We start from the raw sequence: 18,627 nt of genomic DNA, 5'->3' as shown, positions 1-18,627 counted from the left end.
AGTATCCATAAAATCCAAATCCAGCAAAGAATTATCCCTATCACATCACTGATTCACACATGCATTTCTGATACATTGCCAGACGTGTTACTATTGCAATAAGCAACATGCAACAACTGTTACTGGCAATAATGGTACTTTTTATCATATTGTGCAGCCCTACCTCCAGTCAATTAAGTGGGCATTCATAATCTTGCCCTAGTTGTGATCCCTATTACAGGACTGTCCAACAGCAATTCTAAAAGGCTCTGTACTGCCCATAGTATTCCCACTGTTTTGGCAAAGCTATGGAACAATAATGAGGTTTTTAAGTTGAATTGGGTGTGTAGTGCAAAAACAAACAAACAAACAAAAAAGGTGTAGTGCTATGACCCCCCAGAACAACAGCTGTGGACATCTTGCCCTGGTGAATGGCCACTACTCATTCAGAGGTGGATCAGCCACATACCTGTCCAGAGTAGAGGTCGGAGGTCGAACGCTCATGGCTGCACAGTGTCCGTAGCTTGTCCACTCGTCTGTGTAACAAAATATGGTCAATGTTTGGTCATCTCCTTAAGCGAAGGGTCCGTCTCAGCTCTTCTGTCTCTTGGTTCATTCAACAGCAGATATTCTTTCGCTGGAGCACTTCCATTTGAAACAAAGCAACGGTCCTACCATTCATCTTCTCATGTGACGCACTGAGATGTGAGGTCCAGGCCTGGAGAGCTGGACAATATGGTGCTGTCCAGTCACTTTAATACCTTATTGGTGGTACAACGCACAATTCAAAATTTCCTTTTTGCTTTAAATTCAGTGACTCTGACTAGATGTACAGCAGTCTGTAGGGCTGTTCTTGTCCAGAAATGCCAGTGTCACGAACCTTGCCCCTCAGTTTGGACTGATTATGGAAACGTCAACAAGCTTGAAACACTTGAACCATAGGGTGGTCATAGCTACTGTGATCCACAGTTAAATGGTCATGACTCATAACAGCACACGTAAAAGTCTGAGACTTGTATGAGCAGTTTTAGAGTAGATACCCTCGACAAATGTCACAGGGACTTAGCTAGGGTGGCCAAACGACCCTCCTCTGTCCTGCAGCAGCTGCTGACAAGCAAAATAATGTAGATATGAGCTATCTTTACACAGTGATACATTAAATAAAGTGCATCCACCAAACAATCTGTCCTTCCAAACCAAACCTCCGCTTAGTGAAAAAATAATAATCTAGCTAGTTAGGTTATGTGTTACTTTGGGCTTCAAAACAAAACAAGTCAGCAGTCTGGCTGACTGGTAGTGTTAGCTAGGTTAGCTAGCCACTGCTCCAGGCTATGTGGCTAATAATATAAAGTAAATGTAGTTACGTAGCTACTAATTTTAAAACTTCACCATCTAGATATGTAACTGCCTTTTGCTGACAAACGAAATGCACTCCGCTGCGCTGAAAATGAAAACAGACGTATTTTCTTCAACGCAACGGTAGCTTAGCTTAGCTCGCGGTATCTTCCAGTGTCGCCGGCCACACAGAATCCCCGCTATCGCGTAGAAGCGACGGCCACTCGTAAGCGCTCCTCCATCGGGTACGTGTCGGTCCACACAGCGGCAGCAGGGCCCATGCAACAGAAGAGCAGGCTTTCGTTAACGTTGGTCAGCAAAGCTGCAAGGGGGAGTAACGCGAAAGGGATACAGTCCACTACAGTCCAGTACAGTACACTCGCAAAATAATAAAAGAAAAAATAATAAAAAAAAGCTTTTATCAAGTGATGCGGTCGCTGGTGCAGCTCTTCAGATTGCGATAGTCAGCAAGCTTCTTCATCTGATCTTCAGAGTGGTCCATATCAGCTCAGATGCCATTGTCCTGTGCATCCACCTCTTCTGTCATCAGGCTGCAGATCTCCTCGTATCCTCTTCAGTAACTGTGCTATGTGCCTTGCTGCTGCATTTTTGCAGAAGTGGGAACAGTGCGCTTTCGCTTGGTTGCTCGCTTGCTTGATTTCGAAAGCATACCACCACAACCAGCAGCACTATCAGCCCTGGGTTCGTGTTTGGTCAGTGACTGGGGAAGCAAACATACTCAAGCTCCCCATCTATCGGCAGCACCAGCTACACAGACGTTCAAACGGAGGTTTGATTTTATGGCAATCAAATACTGAGATTTTGGGACCAAAAATAGCGTAAGTTTTATAGGATTCAGGGTTTTTGTCTTTATCTGCTCAGATCCATCAAAAAGTCTCTGTTGTCTAGTTGGTGGTTTTGAAAAACAACTAAAACAACTCCAAACTTGTTTATTCATTTTGAATCTCAAGTAGTTTTTGCCTGATTTCATGTTAACATTATTTACACTTCTTTTTCTTCTTCTTCCTTTTCTCTAGGTTAAGTTGAGTTTCCACCATGTTGGACTGTTTTGCTTGGTTATGAATTATATATTATATTATATATGTTATATTATATTATATTATATTATATTATAGTTATAAACACTCCTTCTAATTTGCTAGGTTAAGTTGAATTTCCACCATGTTGGACTGTTTTGCTTGGTTATGAATTATGTTATATTATATTATATTATATATTATATTATATTACAACTATTTTTCTAACTTTTGTTGGCATCCTGACTGTATGTACAGTGAATACATAAAGTCTACACACCCCTGTAAAATGACAGGTTTTTGTGATGTAAAAAAAAAAAATGAAACCTAGATAAATCATGACCAAAGTGTAAAATTATGGAGCTCTTCAGTAAATAAAAACATTTATTTTATCTTGACTCTGGACAAAAAAATTTCTCAACCTGTTTCAGCTAGGTTGCACGATGGCTTTTTTTGTCCATGCCCTGTGTTATAATAAAGGCTTTTATTTAGTGAGGAGTGCCATGGTTTTACAATTTTTCTCTAGATTTTGAACCCGTGGCCATGCGGCACCTTCAATAGTGAATGTTTATTTCCCTACCAGCAGCACTCTCTGTTTAATTTTATTGAACTGAAATAAATCATGTCAGAACTGTTTCCCTACAAATTAAAGTAACAATTAATCAGCAGCATGTTGGGGAAATAAGTAAATAAGTATGTAAAAAAATAAATACATAAATAAATAAACTTATAATAAACTGGCTGCACAATTGTGACACCCTGTAATTGGGGCCGTGTACAGGATCAACCAATCACATTCAAACTCATGTTAAATAGTATACACCTGCTATCAATTAAAGTGACTGATTATCCCCAAATAAAGTTCAGCTGTTCCTCTAGAATTTTCCTGACACCTTGCAATAGGACACCTTGTGTCCTAATCCAAGAGCCATTTACAAAGCATGAAGGGGATCTCCTTGTTAAAAGGTGTCAGTCAGGAGAGGGATACAAAAGAATTTCCAAACGAAGAACAATGAATACAGTGATCTGTTGAATGAACAGTGACATTGCCAAGAACAGGATGTCCTTCCAAAAACTGATGAGAAGACAAGGAGAAAACTGGTCGGCCATGCTGCCAAGAGGCCGACTTTGGAGCTGTAGGAATTTCTAGCAAGTACTGATTGCTCACTACATGTGACAAGCTCTCCCATATTCTTCATATGTCTGGGCTATGGTGTAGGGCAAGAGCTGAAGCCTTTCTTATGAAAAAAAAACATCCACATCTGCTAAATTTTACAGAAATATTCATTCAGTCTCCCAAAACCATGTGGAAAAATATGTTATGGTTTGACGAGACCAAGGTTGAACTTTTTGGCCATAATTCCAAATGGTATGTTTGGAGCAAAAGTAATACAGGACATCACCAAAAGAACACCATACTCACAGTGAAGCATGGTGGTGGAAGCATCATGTTTTGGGGTTACTTGTCTTCAGCCAGAACTGGCTTTAATCAATGTGGACAGGGGATCATGAATAGCTCCAAATACCAGCTGGTTTTGGTGCAAAACCTTCAGGCGTCTGCTAGACAGCTGAAGATAAGGAAGAATTTTACCTTTCAGCATAACAGCATCTGGAACCATACATCCAGATCAGCTACGGGATGGCTTCACCAAATTATTAACATTAGGGATGGATTTAGTGATTCTGGGTCTCTAGGTAAAAGACAGGAATGGGGGCCTGGAAGCACATTTTTAGTATAGCTGAGGCTCTGAGTTCCCGAGTGATACAACGGTCTACAATGCAAAAAATGATCTTAGCAAGAAAAAGTTATCTGACATCTGCTAAATACATCTAATATTTATTTTATTTTGACATTGTTGTAAGAGTATAATGAGGTTATTTAACATATTTCTAAACTTTTTATGTGTTTTAAGTAATTTTATTAAGTCTAATTATTTCACTATATTGGCAGATAATTTTGCTTTTAAGAAATCTGCTTTATCTGCCAACATGCAGGTTCACAGTAACATAGAAGTACGGTGATTAAGAGTGAGATTCCTTTTTCCTACATGTAACATGTAACATAATCCCATTACAGTTTGAGACAAGTAATTAGTACCTTGTGAAAGATTATTTTTTGACTAGTTACATAGATGCTTTTTTAGTATTTAGAGCTATCTAAACTAACATTAACTTCTAGCAACTTTTTACGTCTGAACTTGGATGACTTTTTTTGATTTTTCCTCTTAACATCCAATATTTATCATTTACATTTGGCTGACGCTCCTATTCAGAGCAACTTAAAATTTGATCTGTTTTTTTTCTTTTCTTTTTTTTTAACAGAGGTAGACAAAGGTAGTGTTAGGAATCTTGCCCAAGGACTCTTGGTGTAGTGTAGGGTGCTCTAGTGCAGAGGTGTTACCAAAAAAAATAAATAAATTAAAAATCTGCCATTTTTACAAAGACGTGTAGACTTTATTAATATCCAATGTAGTACTTTGCGCACTCTCCCTTTTCTGACAGTGCTGACAGCACTCAGGCCATCTTTCATAATGCAAGATGAGGTGGAAGAGCACATATAAATGCAAACTATTTTTTAAGCCATTGTCTGATTTTCTTTTTTTTTTTTTAAGTTAACAATGTTTTGTCTTTTATTTGTGTACTCTGTGATGTTCCCAGTGCTGATAGATGGAATGATTTTTGGCCCGTATGCTGCTATGTAGTTGTAATATAGGCAAAAAAGTATAAAATGGATGTGATTATTATTTAATTTCATTCAAATATAGATGAAATACTAATTTCTGCTAGCACCATTATGGGATTTTAGCAGTGTATTCTTCAAACATTTTTTGCCTGTTGTGCATAAAATGTAGCCATTTGTTGCTTTTAATGTTAACATATATTTTACTTTGTAGCAGTTTACAGTGATTCATTCAGAACCCTGGCTTTAAACTACTGCTGCTGTTTTTCATCTGACTGAAATGCATTGGTCAGGCCAAAGACTGCATCCACTCTGGTCAGGCTACCATTTACCCTTGAGTGACTTTTTTTTCACACAAAATTAGTTCCACGGTCATAAGCGTGGTCACCACTTTGCTGGTGTTGTGGTAAATAAGTGGTCTGGAGGCTCCCAATTCAAGACACTTGGACGTCAGGACTCTATTCCACAGTGCTCTGAAGTTTATTGTAGTTTTATACACAAAAATATTTACACTTGCGAGAGAAAAAAAAACAAAGCTGTAATCAAATAACTCCGCTGACCCCTCAGTCAGCATCCGGCAGCCATTTGTCTCAAAAAGAACTAAAGCAATTCTGCTCTATTAGGTCTGAGGTTGCAAAGCCACGCAGACCTTCCCCAAGCATACCTAAACTCCTCCATTGTGCCCCTTCCCTCTTAACCTGGCAGCCCCTCCCACAATAGCTCTGGGTCATACCATTGTTCAAAGTTTAGGGGTGACAAGAGAACGAACAATACACACATACATCTCATATATACATACAATGGCCATTTTCCTTCATATATACACACATGTACACATTCAATTTAGGAACAATATTGCTAGGCTAGCTATATTTAACATTATATTTTTCTCTTTACAGGTACCAGCAACCCAGAACTCCCTGGACGTATGTCTGTCATAATAAAAGTCACCTTAGTGTCGATGGAGGAAAGGTGAATTGCAGTCCTGGTGATGTGTTGGGGTAACCTAATATCATCACACCCACCCTTTGGAAATCACAACATGATTGGTTAATTCAAACGTCAGTACCTAATTATGTTAGTGGTTAATCTGACACGTTAAGTCTTTTGTTCAGCTCTTGAAGTCCTAACCAAGGAAGAACCCACTTTGCTGTATATATCTAGATACCACAAAGAAAAACTCCTAATTGGGTTATTTTCTTTTGGATGTTTAACCCTTTTGTTTCCAACCAAAGCTTGAACTGAAACAATGGAATAGGAGAGTTACTACAAAGAGTAGAGTGAAGAGTTTAAATATTACAAGCATGTTGAATGTGTTAAACAAAATGAACTAAAATTACAAACATGTACTTTTTACAAAAATAATTAGGTTTAGTTTCTCATGGATTTAATTACAATTGTGTGCAAAAGTCAGAGACCCTCAATTTTCATTCAAAATGACCAAGTTATTGATTTTCAGGAGATATTTCTGAAACGATTAGATATAAAGAAATTGTCTTGCATAAGGAAGTGCAAAGTCAATTGAAAATAAAGAAAAAAAAGTACATTTTCTAAACTAGAGTTCGAAAAGTTATGAAAAAGATATATAGAATGGCACTTCCATTATCCCACAAAACCATGCAGGACCTGGCCGACCACCAAAACTGACCCCATCAGCACTTAAAACTTTCATCTTTGAGAGGAGAAAATCAAGCTCCACTCTTGCTACAGATCTAACAGGTGTTTCTTTCCATCCTTCCACTGTGAGAAGACAACTCAGCACTGTAGGTCTGAAAGGATGTGTAGCCGTCAAGAAGACATTGCTGAGAAAAGAAAACAGACGAAAATGAAGAACATTTTCAAATCAAACAAAGAAGCTGCTGGTGTTTTCAGAACAATGGACTGTCCACTCCAGAGTCCAGACCTCAGCATCACTGAATGTCTTTGTATAGTTTGTGCATTTTTGTTTACCATGTTAGGAGATCATTCTGCTAAAATTGCTTTTCTCTCAACTTTAGATATTTATTATCTTAGATTTTAAAAATAGAAGTAATGCAGGAGAAACCGAAAGTAATCAGATTACATCACTTTAATCCAGTAATCCCTTGGATTATGCTACAAATTACATGTTTAACAGGTAATCACCAAACTGCACCGGAATACATTTTTAAAATTAGCCTCCCAATCATATTTACAAAAAACAGCTAGTTACTGTAAAATTCAACATTTTTATGACAAATAGCTGGACCTGTTTCTCCTACAGTGCACCACTTTTACAACAATAGGCTGTATTTAAATAATAGTAGCTAAGTAGATCATGCAGTACAGTCTGAGAACAGAAAGAAAACAGTACAGGCTATGCACTTCCACCCAAACGGTGCAAAGGGCAAAAGGTTTAACACAGTACAAACAGGTTGTCTCCCTCGTATGGGAAGATGTAGAATTGCAAGATAGCAACACATTCTGTGTTAAAGTAATGATTCCATTAAAAATGTCATTATCACAACTTCCCCCCCCACTGCAAATGTGGTGTACTTAGTGTCTGAAGTTGTTTAGTTTTGCACTGGCGATAAAGGGCTAATGTAATGTAAGCACTGAAACTCATAGCCCACCAGTTTCGCATTACAGATTTAAGCATCACATTTATGAGTTAATCTCATTTAGACTTGCATGTATAGTGATTGACTCAGCGCATGACTAACACTGTGTTCATGATTCAGTATTCTCATGATATTTCAAACTTGAATACTCGTTCTCAAAATAACCCTTAAACCATAATATTTATGTTTCTGCATAATGTTACTGCAGTTCAAAATGTGACCAGCTACAGCAGGAGCAACCTGAAGGAGAAGGAGCAACCTGAAGCCCCTCTGTTTCATACTGTGTGTTACTATGATAGAATCTGTGATTGATGGCTTCTTGTGTAAATAGAGCTTTTATGAATCACTTCTATAACTTGTTTGATTCGATTTTATTTATCATATAAAAATAATGTATTTTATTTGGTTTGCCTTTTTTATGATTGAAGACAGCATTGAGTGGGGCATCTAGGCCGAGTTGAGCTCCATCATGTACACCAACTGGCCACTTCATTAAGTAAACCGTGTGTCTACGTTCTTTGTCCATTTTATCAGCCCCACTTAACATATAGGTGCACTTTGTAGTTTCTCTGCATACTTTTCAGAAAGCACCCTTTCACCCTGTTCTTCAATGGTCAGGACCCCCACAGGGCCTGGTACTATTTGGGTGGTGGATCATTCCCAGCACTGCAGTGACACTGATGTGGTTGTGGTGTTAGTGTGTGTTGTGCTGGTCTGAGTGGATCAGACACAGCAGCGCTGCTGGAGTTTTTCAACACTGTGTCCACTCTATTAGACACTCCTACCTTGTCTGTCCACCTTGTAGATGTAAAGTCAGAGATGATAGCTCATCTGCTGCTGCACAGTTTGTGTTGGTCATCCTCTAGTCCTTCATCAGTGGTCACAGGACACTGCCCACAGGACGCTGTTGGCTGGATATTTTTGGTTGGTGGACTATTCTCAGTCTAGCAGTGACACTGAGGTATTTAAAAACTCCAGCAGCTCTGCTGTGTCTGATCCACTTGTGTGTGTGTGTGTGTGTGTGTGTGTGTGTGTGTGTGTGTCTGTAGAGAAAGCAATGTTGGCCTGACTGCAGTGCAGCCACAGCACTGCAGCAAACATCCTGTTCATCAGCCTTGATTTAATCAAACTGACATTAGCAGACTCTCTGATATATTAGCAGGTTCTCTCGTAAATTGTCGTATATTCCCATCATGCCCTTGATCGTACTGCAGTCCTCCCACCTGCTGTGGTGCACGTGTGGCTGCCTGCTGTTCATATGCGTGGCGATTAGCATTGCAGCCCATGGAGACTTGCTGTCTGGCAGCGTGTTTGACTGGTGAATGTCCTGCTGTGTGTTCAGCTTTATCAGCACCCTGCTGGTGCTAACGGTGGAGCTGCTGGGGAGTATCTCACAGCTACTGTCATCTGGCCTGTGTTCAAGTTTGACCGTTGAAACACCCCTGACACTGGGAACTTGACATTTCCCAGTGGGAGTTTGCTGGTGGGATAAACTGGTTGCCATCCTTCTGATCTTTCTGAGTAGTTCTGTATGCACATGACAGAATGGATGCCAGTGAATCAATGCAAAACATGTGAATGACTGAATGTCTAAAATGTTTGCCTGTTACCAAGGCTGCTTTTATCTAAGACACCCACATTCTGCAGAGCTGGAGCAGCAGATAAACCTGTATTTTCTGCTGTTTTGATGTGATGCCTAAATCTGTCACATTCGTAGAGGTCTTTAATACTAGATGTGAGCTTTAGCTTTAAATCAGAGCTCAAAAGAGATTTCAGACTTTTAAGTGACTTAGACTTTGACTAAAATCCTTGTGCTTTGAGAGACCCTAATCATTGTGGTTATTTATTAAAATTACTGTTTGAGCATTTTATTTTGTCAATAATAAAATAATCATAACACTACATACACTTTCCCAAATGTTTTGATAGAGACTGTTTCGGTAGTGATAATTTTAACTAATTTTGAGCAGAACTCAAACACTAGCCAGTACATGACTAGCAAGCACTGCTTTGAACAGTATTATATTACGTTTTAATTAAATATTACAATATTTTTAATTAAAACGCAAAGTTGCAGAAAAGATGTGTTTCAGTAGTGACAATTCTTAATATTACACACTGGTTTTGAGACTTTGGGACACATTTGCTACAAAACAATGGGATATAACTGCTCACCATGTGGCCATGAAGGACAGGGAAGCAGTCTCACTTCCTGCTCTGAAATGCAGGGGCATGGCTAAAACAAGGCTCTGCCTGCGGATTTAAACTAGAATTTTAGTTTTTTTTATTTCAGGTTTTTATGATAAATCTAAATCTCTCAACTAAATTTTAAAAATAAATCAAAAAGATATTAAAAAAAAAAACAATTGTCCTATTTTCACAAGTGTAAATTTAGGAGTTAAGGATTGGGACAGCCAACTCCTGATAAACAGTACCCTACAAATGATTTTGTTTATATTTAGCTTATTACTCTCTCAGTTAATGCATTGAATTTAAATAAATCATAACTTAATCCTTCAAAGGTCTAAATCCTTATGCTTAGTTGTTTTTTTAGTTTATCATTAAATGTGTTTGGGATTATTTGGAAAAGCAGAAAATGTAACCAACTTCTAAGACTGAATGTTGGAAGTGGGAAAAATATCCCTGCAGATTTCTTTGAAACTGGAAAGCGAGTGTCCTGACAAGAATGGAAGCTGTAATAAAGGTAAAGAGTGGACACAATAAATACTGAAATATATTTGCTCATTGAGGCCTCTGTGTAATTTTCTTTGAAAAATATGTTGTCTGCTTTTTTGTCCTGACTCTGAAAATGAATAAGTTGTACTTAATAGCTTTTTTGAGTGGAAATGGAATAAATGAAAGGGTGGTCTCTGAATTTTGCAGACTACTGTAACCTTTAACTTAATGTTTAATGTATTAAATGTTGTTTTTTATTTGAAAATGCCTACATTGTATTTTAACAAGACAGCATTTATAAAAAAAGATTATAATGAATTGTGATGTTTGGCTCATGGTCTTGGTAGAGGTTCCTCAGTAGAAACAATGAGATGCTCTGGTGTAGCCATGTTCATGAGGGCATCATTTTATGTGGTCGACTGTCGAAGCCCATGTTGACATCCTCTTTGTGTCACTCTTTGAGCTTGTTCAGTTATCCAGTGTACATCAGCATTGATACCCCTTGTTCCTCCACCATTCCTGAATCCTGTTTGCATGTCTGGCAGTTCTCTTTCAATGTAAAGCCCTCATATGGCATACTTTGAGCAAAACATTAACCCAATCTTCTCTAGAACCTTGAAATATTTCTGTTGAAACGTTGTTGATTGTGCAATGTTTATCAATCTTTATCAGCGATGATCCCAGGCCGTAGATGACGTCAACAAAAGTGTCTTCATAAGTGCCTTCTGTCTTTGTTAGATTTTCTTTCAACGAGTTATGATTTGCACTGTAAAGAACTGATGCAAGAGATTACACTACAGTAATCTACTGTATTTTTAACTACAGCAGATTGCTGTGAGAATGATGCATTCTGTGAGAAGCAGCTCCAGCATCTTGTCAAAGGAGTGAAAATGTTTTTTACAGTAATTAACTGTTATTTCCAAAACATACTGGGAAAGTGAGCAGTACTTTGTGGAGTTGTTGATTTTTCTAAGTTAACACATCCTCTACTGAGAGTACGCTTAAATGCATTTTCCTGCAGATTTTAGCAACAATTTCTATTTATTATTTGTTTCATAAATTGAAAAAAAAAATTAAGTTTGGGGTCTTTTGTCATATTTTTTGTTTCACTATATGCCAAATGTTTTCAGAGGTGACAGGTCTGTACTAAACTACGGACCCATGCTATTATACTACATGCAGAATGTGGTTTCACATTGTCTTGCTGAAATAAGCAAGGCCTTCCCTGATAAAGACATCATTTGGATGGCAGCATATTTTGCTCCTGTATATATCATTCAGCAATAATTGATTCCTTTACAGATTAGTGTCACCCATGCCATGTGCACTAATGCATCCCTGTATCATCACGGATGCTGGCTTTTGAACTGTGCACTGATAACAAGCCAGATAGTCCCTCTAATTTTTAGCCTGGGGTTGCGGCGTCCATGATTTTTCAAAATGAGTTTCAAATTTTGATTTATTGGACCACAGGACACTTTTCCACTTCGCCTCAGCCCATCTTAAATGAGCTCTGACCCAGAGAAGGTGGTGGCGTTTCTGTATCCTCTTTATATATGGTTTCTTCTTTGCATGGTAGAGTACTAACTAGCGTTTGTGGCTGCAGCAACGAACACAGACAGTGTTTCTCAGGTTTGCTCCAGAGCCCATGCAGTGATTTTAACTACAGAATCGTGTCTGTTTTTGATGCAGTGTCACCTGAGAGCCAGTATTGGTTTTCGGCCTTGTCCCTTGCATACAGAGATTTCTCTGGATTCTCGGAATCTTTTAATGTTATGTACCGTAGATGATGAAATCCTTAAGTTCTTTGCTATTTTATATTAAGAAACATTATTTCTGAATTCAATTTCTGAATTCAATGAAATTTCCTATCTTTTTTCAATCTGGCACACTTTACTTTTTTGCTGTTATGAGAATGAGACACTAAACGTTCAAACATCTTTCTAGCTCTTTTACTCTTACTACCCCCCGAGAGAATAACTATCTATTTGATTAAACGATGTCCATTCTGTGTGTGTCCCAGACTGGGATCAGCCTCCCTGGAGTATTCTGGGCTGGGGGAGGAATGACAGAAAGCAGGACTGAGCGCACTTCAGCACCTAATTTGGTAAGAGCAGGGCGTGGAGGACTGACTGAGTTCCGTTAAGGAAGGAAACATCTGGGAGCGCCGAGACTTTCGCACCACACCTCACTATTGTCAGGAAAAAGTGAAATAACGGACCAAACTACGAGGAGAAGGTAGGTTTCTGTTCAGAATGTAGCTTTATTAGAGAAGATATAGGAAAATATCCCGTCGTTCTGCATCATTACGGGGGTAAATCGTGGCAAACAGGCTCTGAAAGTTATTAGCTTGAATTCTTAACGGCGTAACAGACAGAAAATCTCTGGTCTCTGGTGATAAATTGTTTTTAACGCCGTATGTGCTTCGTTTAACGTTTATGTTTCGCAATGCTCTCGAGAGGAAGTGAATTAATGCCGTTTAAGGCTTAGAATTAGCCAGTGTGATGAAAGGAGCTCGTTTTGAAATAAGATGCTGAAGTCAGCTTCTCATTCGCCAGCCTCTCGTTCGAATTTTCCCGTTCCACCTTAAATGATGCAGCAGTTACATTACAACTGACGCACCATTTAAGGTGGAACGGAAAAATTCGAACGAGAAGCTGGCGGATAGGAAGCCAACGTCAACCTCGTGAACGCACCACTGTTTACTCAGTTGCTTTGGTGGGCTTAAAGAAAACGTGCCGCGCCCCTCTGTGGCCCTGGCCACACCATTTGCTATGGTATAACGCGATGTTCCTCGTGAGGACAGGAGTGTTTAAAGGGCAGAAGGTCAATGAATCACTTCAGATTCAGAATCAAATGAAAAATGACCCAAAACGCTGTTTTATCACATCAATGTGAAAATCTAGAATCTGCGTTTACCAGTCTGTGGCTTCCATCTTCCCCACTAACCATGGTACACACGCCCCACCTAGCCCTGCTACCACATCCGTTCGTAATCTGCTCCTCTGCATCCTCAACCGTGCAAAACCTTTAGAACCAGAAGTGCTAAAAAGATGTGTGCTGTACAGCTTTACATAGTGTGAAGATAATACCTGTAAGTGATGAAGTCCTTCAATTATCAGAGTTCATTATCTGATGGATTGAGATATTAAAGGGGGAATTTCACTTCTGCTCGGTTCGGTCATAACAAGGCCGCAAAGCAAAAAGCCATTTCAGTTACTAACCAAAATGACCAGCAAACCTACATGTGTCTTCTCAGTTTTTATATGTAATGTTGATGATGGTAAAATAGGGAGTATTTTGCCTTAGAATGCCCCACACATACCTCTACATCATAAATGGATAAAAAAAAAACATGTTTTGAGCCAAAACCTTCTCTCCAAACTATCATAAAAAGCAACGACTCAGTCACCAGGCAATGTATTCCTAACCATTTCATGTGATTACCTTCTGTGAGTGAGCTTTTAGGCACATTAAGCTTCTCCGATATCTGGTTCCCATCACTTAGACTGTGAACAATTATAACTCGGTAAGCTTATCTAGAATGGTGCATTCCACATCAAACCCCTCTGAATGACTTTACATTATGTTGATCTAGTTACACAGAAATCTTAACAAATGAGTGGAATTCCCCTTTTAAGGGACATCAGGTCATGATGGACAATGTTTGACTGAATGACTTTACAGTTGTTTACATATCAATTTCCTCAGCTCACTCATGCTTGTGTGATGATCACTTACATGAGTGTGGCCGCTTTATCTCAACCACCATCACAGCACCAGCAGAAACAGCAGCATAGATGGAGAAGTAGACTGCTGAAGACTGTTTGTCTGCCTGGATAATAATTTCTTTTTTAGATTTGAATCACAAGATCACTAGATTTGAGTGATGCCATGTTAGATTTAAAAAATGATAACCATAATTTGGTTCTCTGTTCAGACAAATCCTATTCTATTACAGTGATGCATCAACATTTGTATGCTTGTGTCGTGTATTTTTTTATTTATTTACATTCTGAATGTGTTCTGTGTAAAACCAGGAACAGAAAGTCTGAGCATATTACTCTGCACTTGTTGACTCTACATTGGCTTCCTGTTTTCACACTGACTACATCTTGTTTGCGACATTCAGAGCTCCTAATAGCTGAGCTCCAGCCTATTTTACTGATCTGTTACAGCCCTCATCCAGACCCCTTAGCTCAGCTGAGGCAGGCTTACTGCAAATTCCTAGGATCACATAAAGCTCAGTGTGTTTATGTATCTCCTAAACTGAATATTAGGCTACCTTAACTTTACCAGGCTGACATGGCACAAATCAGATTTTTTCACCTTTCTATCTAATAATGAATAGCTAAGAGCTATTGATGAAGGCTTGTTGTTTAGTTTGTTTGCTGTTCTGATGCACGCGTTTCATTCACACGACGTTATTGATTAGGATGTGCGCTTGTGGGTCATTTCAGGATGCAGGTTCCATTGAGTCCCATACCTACATGAATGTGAACCATCATTTTAGAGAGAACGCATCTGAGCAAAACATCTAAATTGAGCAATGGCCTCTTCTTCCTGCATCAGATTTTTCATGTTCTCGTATTTTAATCCAAATAAGAGAAGAGTAATTTGACATGTTTAGGTTCTAGTTACATGTTTGAATTTATTTTATTGAAAGCTATAACATTTTATCGTATTTTTTGATCTGCAATGGATTTTTGAATTAGTCGATAATTAATGTGTAATTTTCACATGTGCAGATCAGCTAAAAGCTAAAATGGCTTGCCGTACTAAAGAATTTCAGCATGTTAATTGCATCTTTAACATCACATCTTTACATCTTACATCTTTAGTATAACTTTAATTTTATTGTGGAGGAAAAAAAATACTACATGCTAAACTTTGATTCATATTTATAAAATTGCTACTGCTATTATAATAGTTCCTACAATTAAAGTTGAGTTTTAGGGTGTTATAATTCATTTTTTATATACATCTCATTTTTTTCTATCAACATCTTCTAATAACTGTTAACTTTTGTTAAATGCATCATTACTAAATAATTGTTTTTTTGGCAGAACCTCATGAACAGTTCTTATTTACTGTGCTGGATATTTTTCATGGTGCTGGACTGTTACTGCCAAGTTTTATTAACATGGCCCCACGTTTTACTTAAATTCCTGTTTAAAGCACTTTGGGCATTTGTTACTAAAATGTAAAGAACTATATAAATAAAGAAGTATTATTTAATATGTCTATTATTAAAAAGTAGTGTTTAGTGTTCTGTAAGTAGCTATGTTATGGCAGAGACTGATACACAGAGAGGTGTATGTTATAAAACTTACAGGCGCTGGTTGCCGTTGTGGTCAGGAGAATTAAAGTCAGGAGGAAATGAACTGTATCTCTGTGTTGCTCTGTGCATTTCATCTTTCCGGATATCTTTTGTGCATTACTTGCTCTCTCATGCATGTGAATGCATGTGATTGTAGAGGAGAAAAAAACCCTTCAGCTTTGCAGTTCTTCCTAAGGGGTGAAAAGTTCAAGTTACGCACAAACAGGTTGGCTCCCCCATGTGGAGAGTTTTAGAATTGCAAGATGGCAACACATTCTGTGCTACTGTGATCAGCTAAAAATCATATTTACACAACATTCCCCTTATCCTAAATGTGGTCAGTCAGCCAAGGCATGCCTGAAGTTTGTTTCTGTGGTTTTGCACTAGAACTAAGACGCTAATGCAGATAACAAGTATGAAAATTCAAATTCATTGCTGAAATCTGAAGTAGACTTGCTCTTTTTTTGCTACTATATGATAAACTATTATCCTTAAAACAAGACAGTAGTGGGTTACACAGATAAAACAGTTTGAGCAGGCATGTTGAAGCCTGAATTTTGACTGCATAACATAACAGTATGTCATTCTGGTGTCTTTTTAGATTACTCAACAACTTCGTGTGGTTTTTGGCAAGTATGTGATTATCTGCCCCCTTAGATGGCACAATGCTAAAATGCTTGCAACGTTAGTGTTATAGCTAGGGCGATGACTTGTTCTCATTTTCCAGGACATGTCCTTCTTTCGGAACCTAACAAAATTGTTCAGGATTTCTAATTTGCTTTAAATGTCTGGGACTTTCATGTTGACATTTGCCTTTCCCTTGCTACCCTCCTGCCCCCAGTGTCTTCTTTCTTGAAGACCAAAATATGGTACTAAAGAAGCAAACTTCAGAAACTAACATGTAAAGGGTAAAGAGGTAATTAGTAAATTAGGAAAATTAGTAAATCATGTGTACCTATAAATGTCTGCCTGTATCTAACCATTGTGTCTTTGCTTGCTTGCAGTTTTACTTGAACTCCAGATTTACAAGGTACAAGATTTTCTACACCAGTTGGAGAAAGGAATGTTTTCCTGACTGCACTGTAGCCACAGCACTGCAGAAAGCATCCTGGTCAACAGCCTTGACTTAATCAAACTGATGCTAGTGGACTCTCTGACGGATTCTCTCAAAAGCTTTTACCAATCCTACATTTCCCATCATGCCTTTGGTGGTGCTGCAGAGCTCCCGCCTGCTGTGGGCACGTGTGGCTGCCCTGCTGTTCACATGTGTGGCGTTTAGCGTTGCCACCCATGGAGGCCACATGTCTGGCAGCATGTACGACTGGTGCATGTTCTGCTGGGTGTTCAGCTTTATCTGCACCCTGCTAGTGTTAACGGTGGAGCTGCTGGGCATCCAAGCCCGAGTGCCCGTGTCCTGGACCAACTTTCCTATCACTTTCGCCTGCTACGCTGCGCTACTGTGCCTTTCTGCGTCCATCATCTTCCCCTTTTTCTACCTCAAGGGCTCTCAACCCTCCTATGGAGAAGCCCGAGACCACAGGATCGCGGCCACCGTTTTCTCCTGTCTGGCCACTTTGGCCTACCTGGTGGAGGTGAGCCTGGCTCGTGCACGGCCGGGCGAAGTGGCCGGCTACATGGCCACGGTGCCGGGGCTGCTAAAAGTGTGTGAGACCTTCGTGGCCATCATCATCTTCCTCTTCATCAGCAACCCCGTGTCGTATGACAGCCACCCTGCACTCAAATGGTGCCTGGCCGTGTACTGCATCTGCTTCGTCATATCGATGGCCATCGTGGTGCTGTGTGTCGGAGAGTGTACCGGCTGCCTTCCAATCCCGTTCCCCCGTTTCCTGTCTGCTTACGCCTTATTGGCTGTTCTGATGTATCTCACAGCTACCATCATCTGGCCTGTGTTCAAGTTTGACAGTCATTACAGCCGCCAGACTCGGCGACCTGACTATTGCCAGCACAGTGTACTTTGTGATTGGGATAAACTGGTCGCCATAGCCGTTCTCACCGCCCTCAACTTTCTGATCTACCTGGCGGACCTGGTGTACTCTGCCCGACTGGTGTTTGTTCGCACATGAAAGACTGAATGCCACTGACTCAATGTGAAAATGCGAACGACTGAATGTTTTATGTTTGCCTATATCTACCACTGCTGCCTTAATGAGGGAAACTGTGCCGTGTCTTTGTGCTGTTTTTGATGTGATGCCTGTATCCATGAAGCCTATATCAGTCACATTCCTGCATATCTTTAACACAAGTGCTTTATCACATTATTTGATTATTGCACTTTCTAGACTGAATGAGTCAGTTTGGAAAATCAGGCAGATTTTCAGTGTTATATTTTTATGCCTTTTTCAAACATATCCAGATGAGCTTGAAGTCGTGTTTGCTATGGTGTTAAGTGAATAAATTTGTATTATCACACATCCAAGCTTGCCACATCATGTTGTTTGATGCACACCTGAAGAAGTACCAAGTCTATGAGCAATTTGTTTTATGTTCATCAATTTTGTGATGCAAATATTTTTCAGCAAAATTTTTATTTACACATTTTCTTTAGCATAATTGATCATAGTTGATGTCTGCATTTTGCTTGTTTTTTTTTCTTTTTTTATTATTTACATTTATATTTATGGTATTTAGAGGCTTAAAAAATTCTGTTCACTCAGAGAATGTGTCCTCAGTACAAATAGGTCAGAGATAAAAATACCCTTGAGCTGTAACACTGCCAGAAACAAAAGCCAGTGCTGATACCTAGAAAGATAAAACATACAGAAATAAGACCCAGATTGTAGTGCAATACGTTAGTGTTCATTTAAGTGCTTCACAAAGAGGTGGTCTTCAGTGTTTGAAGACCAAGAAGGAGCCAAGGGAAGTCTGGTAGATGACAAAATCTAAAAGTGAGTTGTTTTTTTTTTTTTGGATTTCTAGACCTTACTCCGATCTGAGAAATCAGAGTATGCAGTTTACAAGACCAATTGAATAACCAGATAACTACAAAAATCTGATTATAAT

The 18,627-nt window shown here is 39.1% G+C and overlaps 2 protein-coding genes across 2 annotated transcripts in view; one reads left to right on the top strand and one right to left on the bottom strand.

Moving 5' to 3' along the window:
* The window catches only part of arhgef11 (Rho guanine nucleotide exchange factor (GEF) 11), a 40,532-nt gene extending 38,496 nt beyond the window's left edge, over positions 1–2,036 (bottom strand). Inside the window, 1 exon segment of the mRNA XM_036562135.1 lies at positions 449–2,036. Coding sequence (XP_036418028.1) covers positions 449–483 — 35 coding nt within the window. The 5' untranslated portion in view covers positions 484–2,036.
* Positions 2,037–12,371: 10,335 nt separating this feature from the next.
* si:dkeyp-67a8.2 (myeloid-associated differentiation marker homolog) lies at positions 12,372–18,038 on the top strand. Its single transcript, XM_036562139.1, has 2 exons — positions 12,372–12,524; positions 16,611–18,038. Exon 2 carries the CDS (start codon positions 16,806–16,808, stop codon positions 17,688–17,690), a length of 885 nt encoding a protein of 294 aa, XP_036418032.1. The 5' UTR covers positions 12,372–12,524; positions 16,611–16,805; the 3' UTR covers positions 17,691–18,038.
* Positions 18,039–18,627: the final 589 nt, after the last annotated feature.

This window comes from Colossoma macropomum, unplaced genomic scaffold (genome assembly GCF_904425465.1).
Source record: "Colossoma macropomum unplaced genomic scaffold, Colossoma_macropomum, whole genome shotgun sequence".
In the NCBI taxonomy this organism is placed as follows: domain Eukaryota; kingdom Metazoa; phylum Chordata; class Actinopteri; order Characiformes; family Serrasalmidae; genus Colossoma; species Colossoma macropomum.
Note: the sequence above shows the minus strand (reverse complement) of the source record. Positions and strands in the feature narration are given on the sequence as shown.

Excerpts from the sequence above, each read along its gene's own strand:
- si:dkeyp-67a8.2 (XM_036562139.1), top strand. The coding sequence starts at position 16,806 with ATGCCTTTGGTGGTGCTGCAGAGCTCCCGCCTGCTGTGGGCACGTGTG.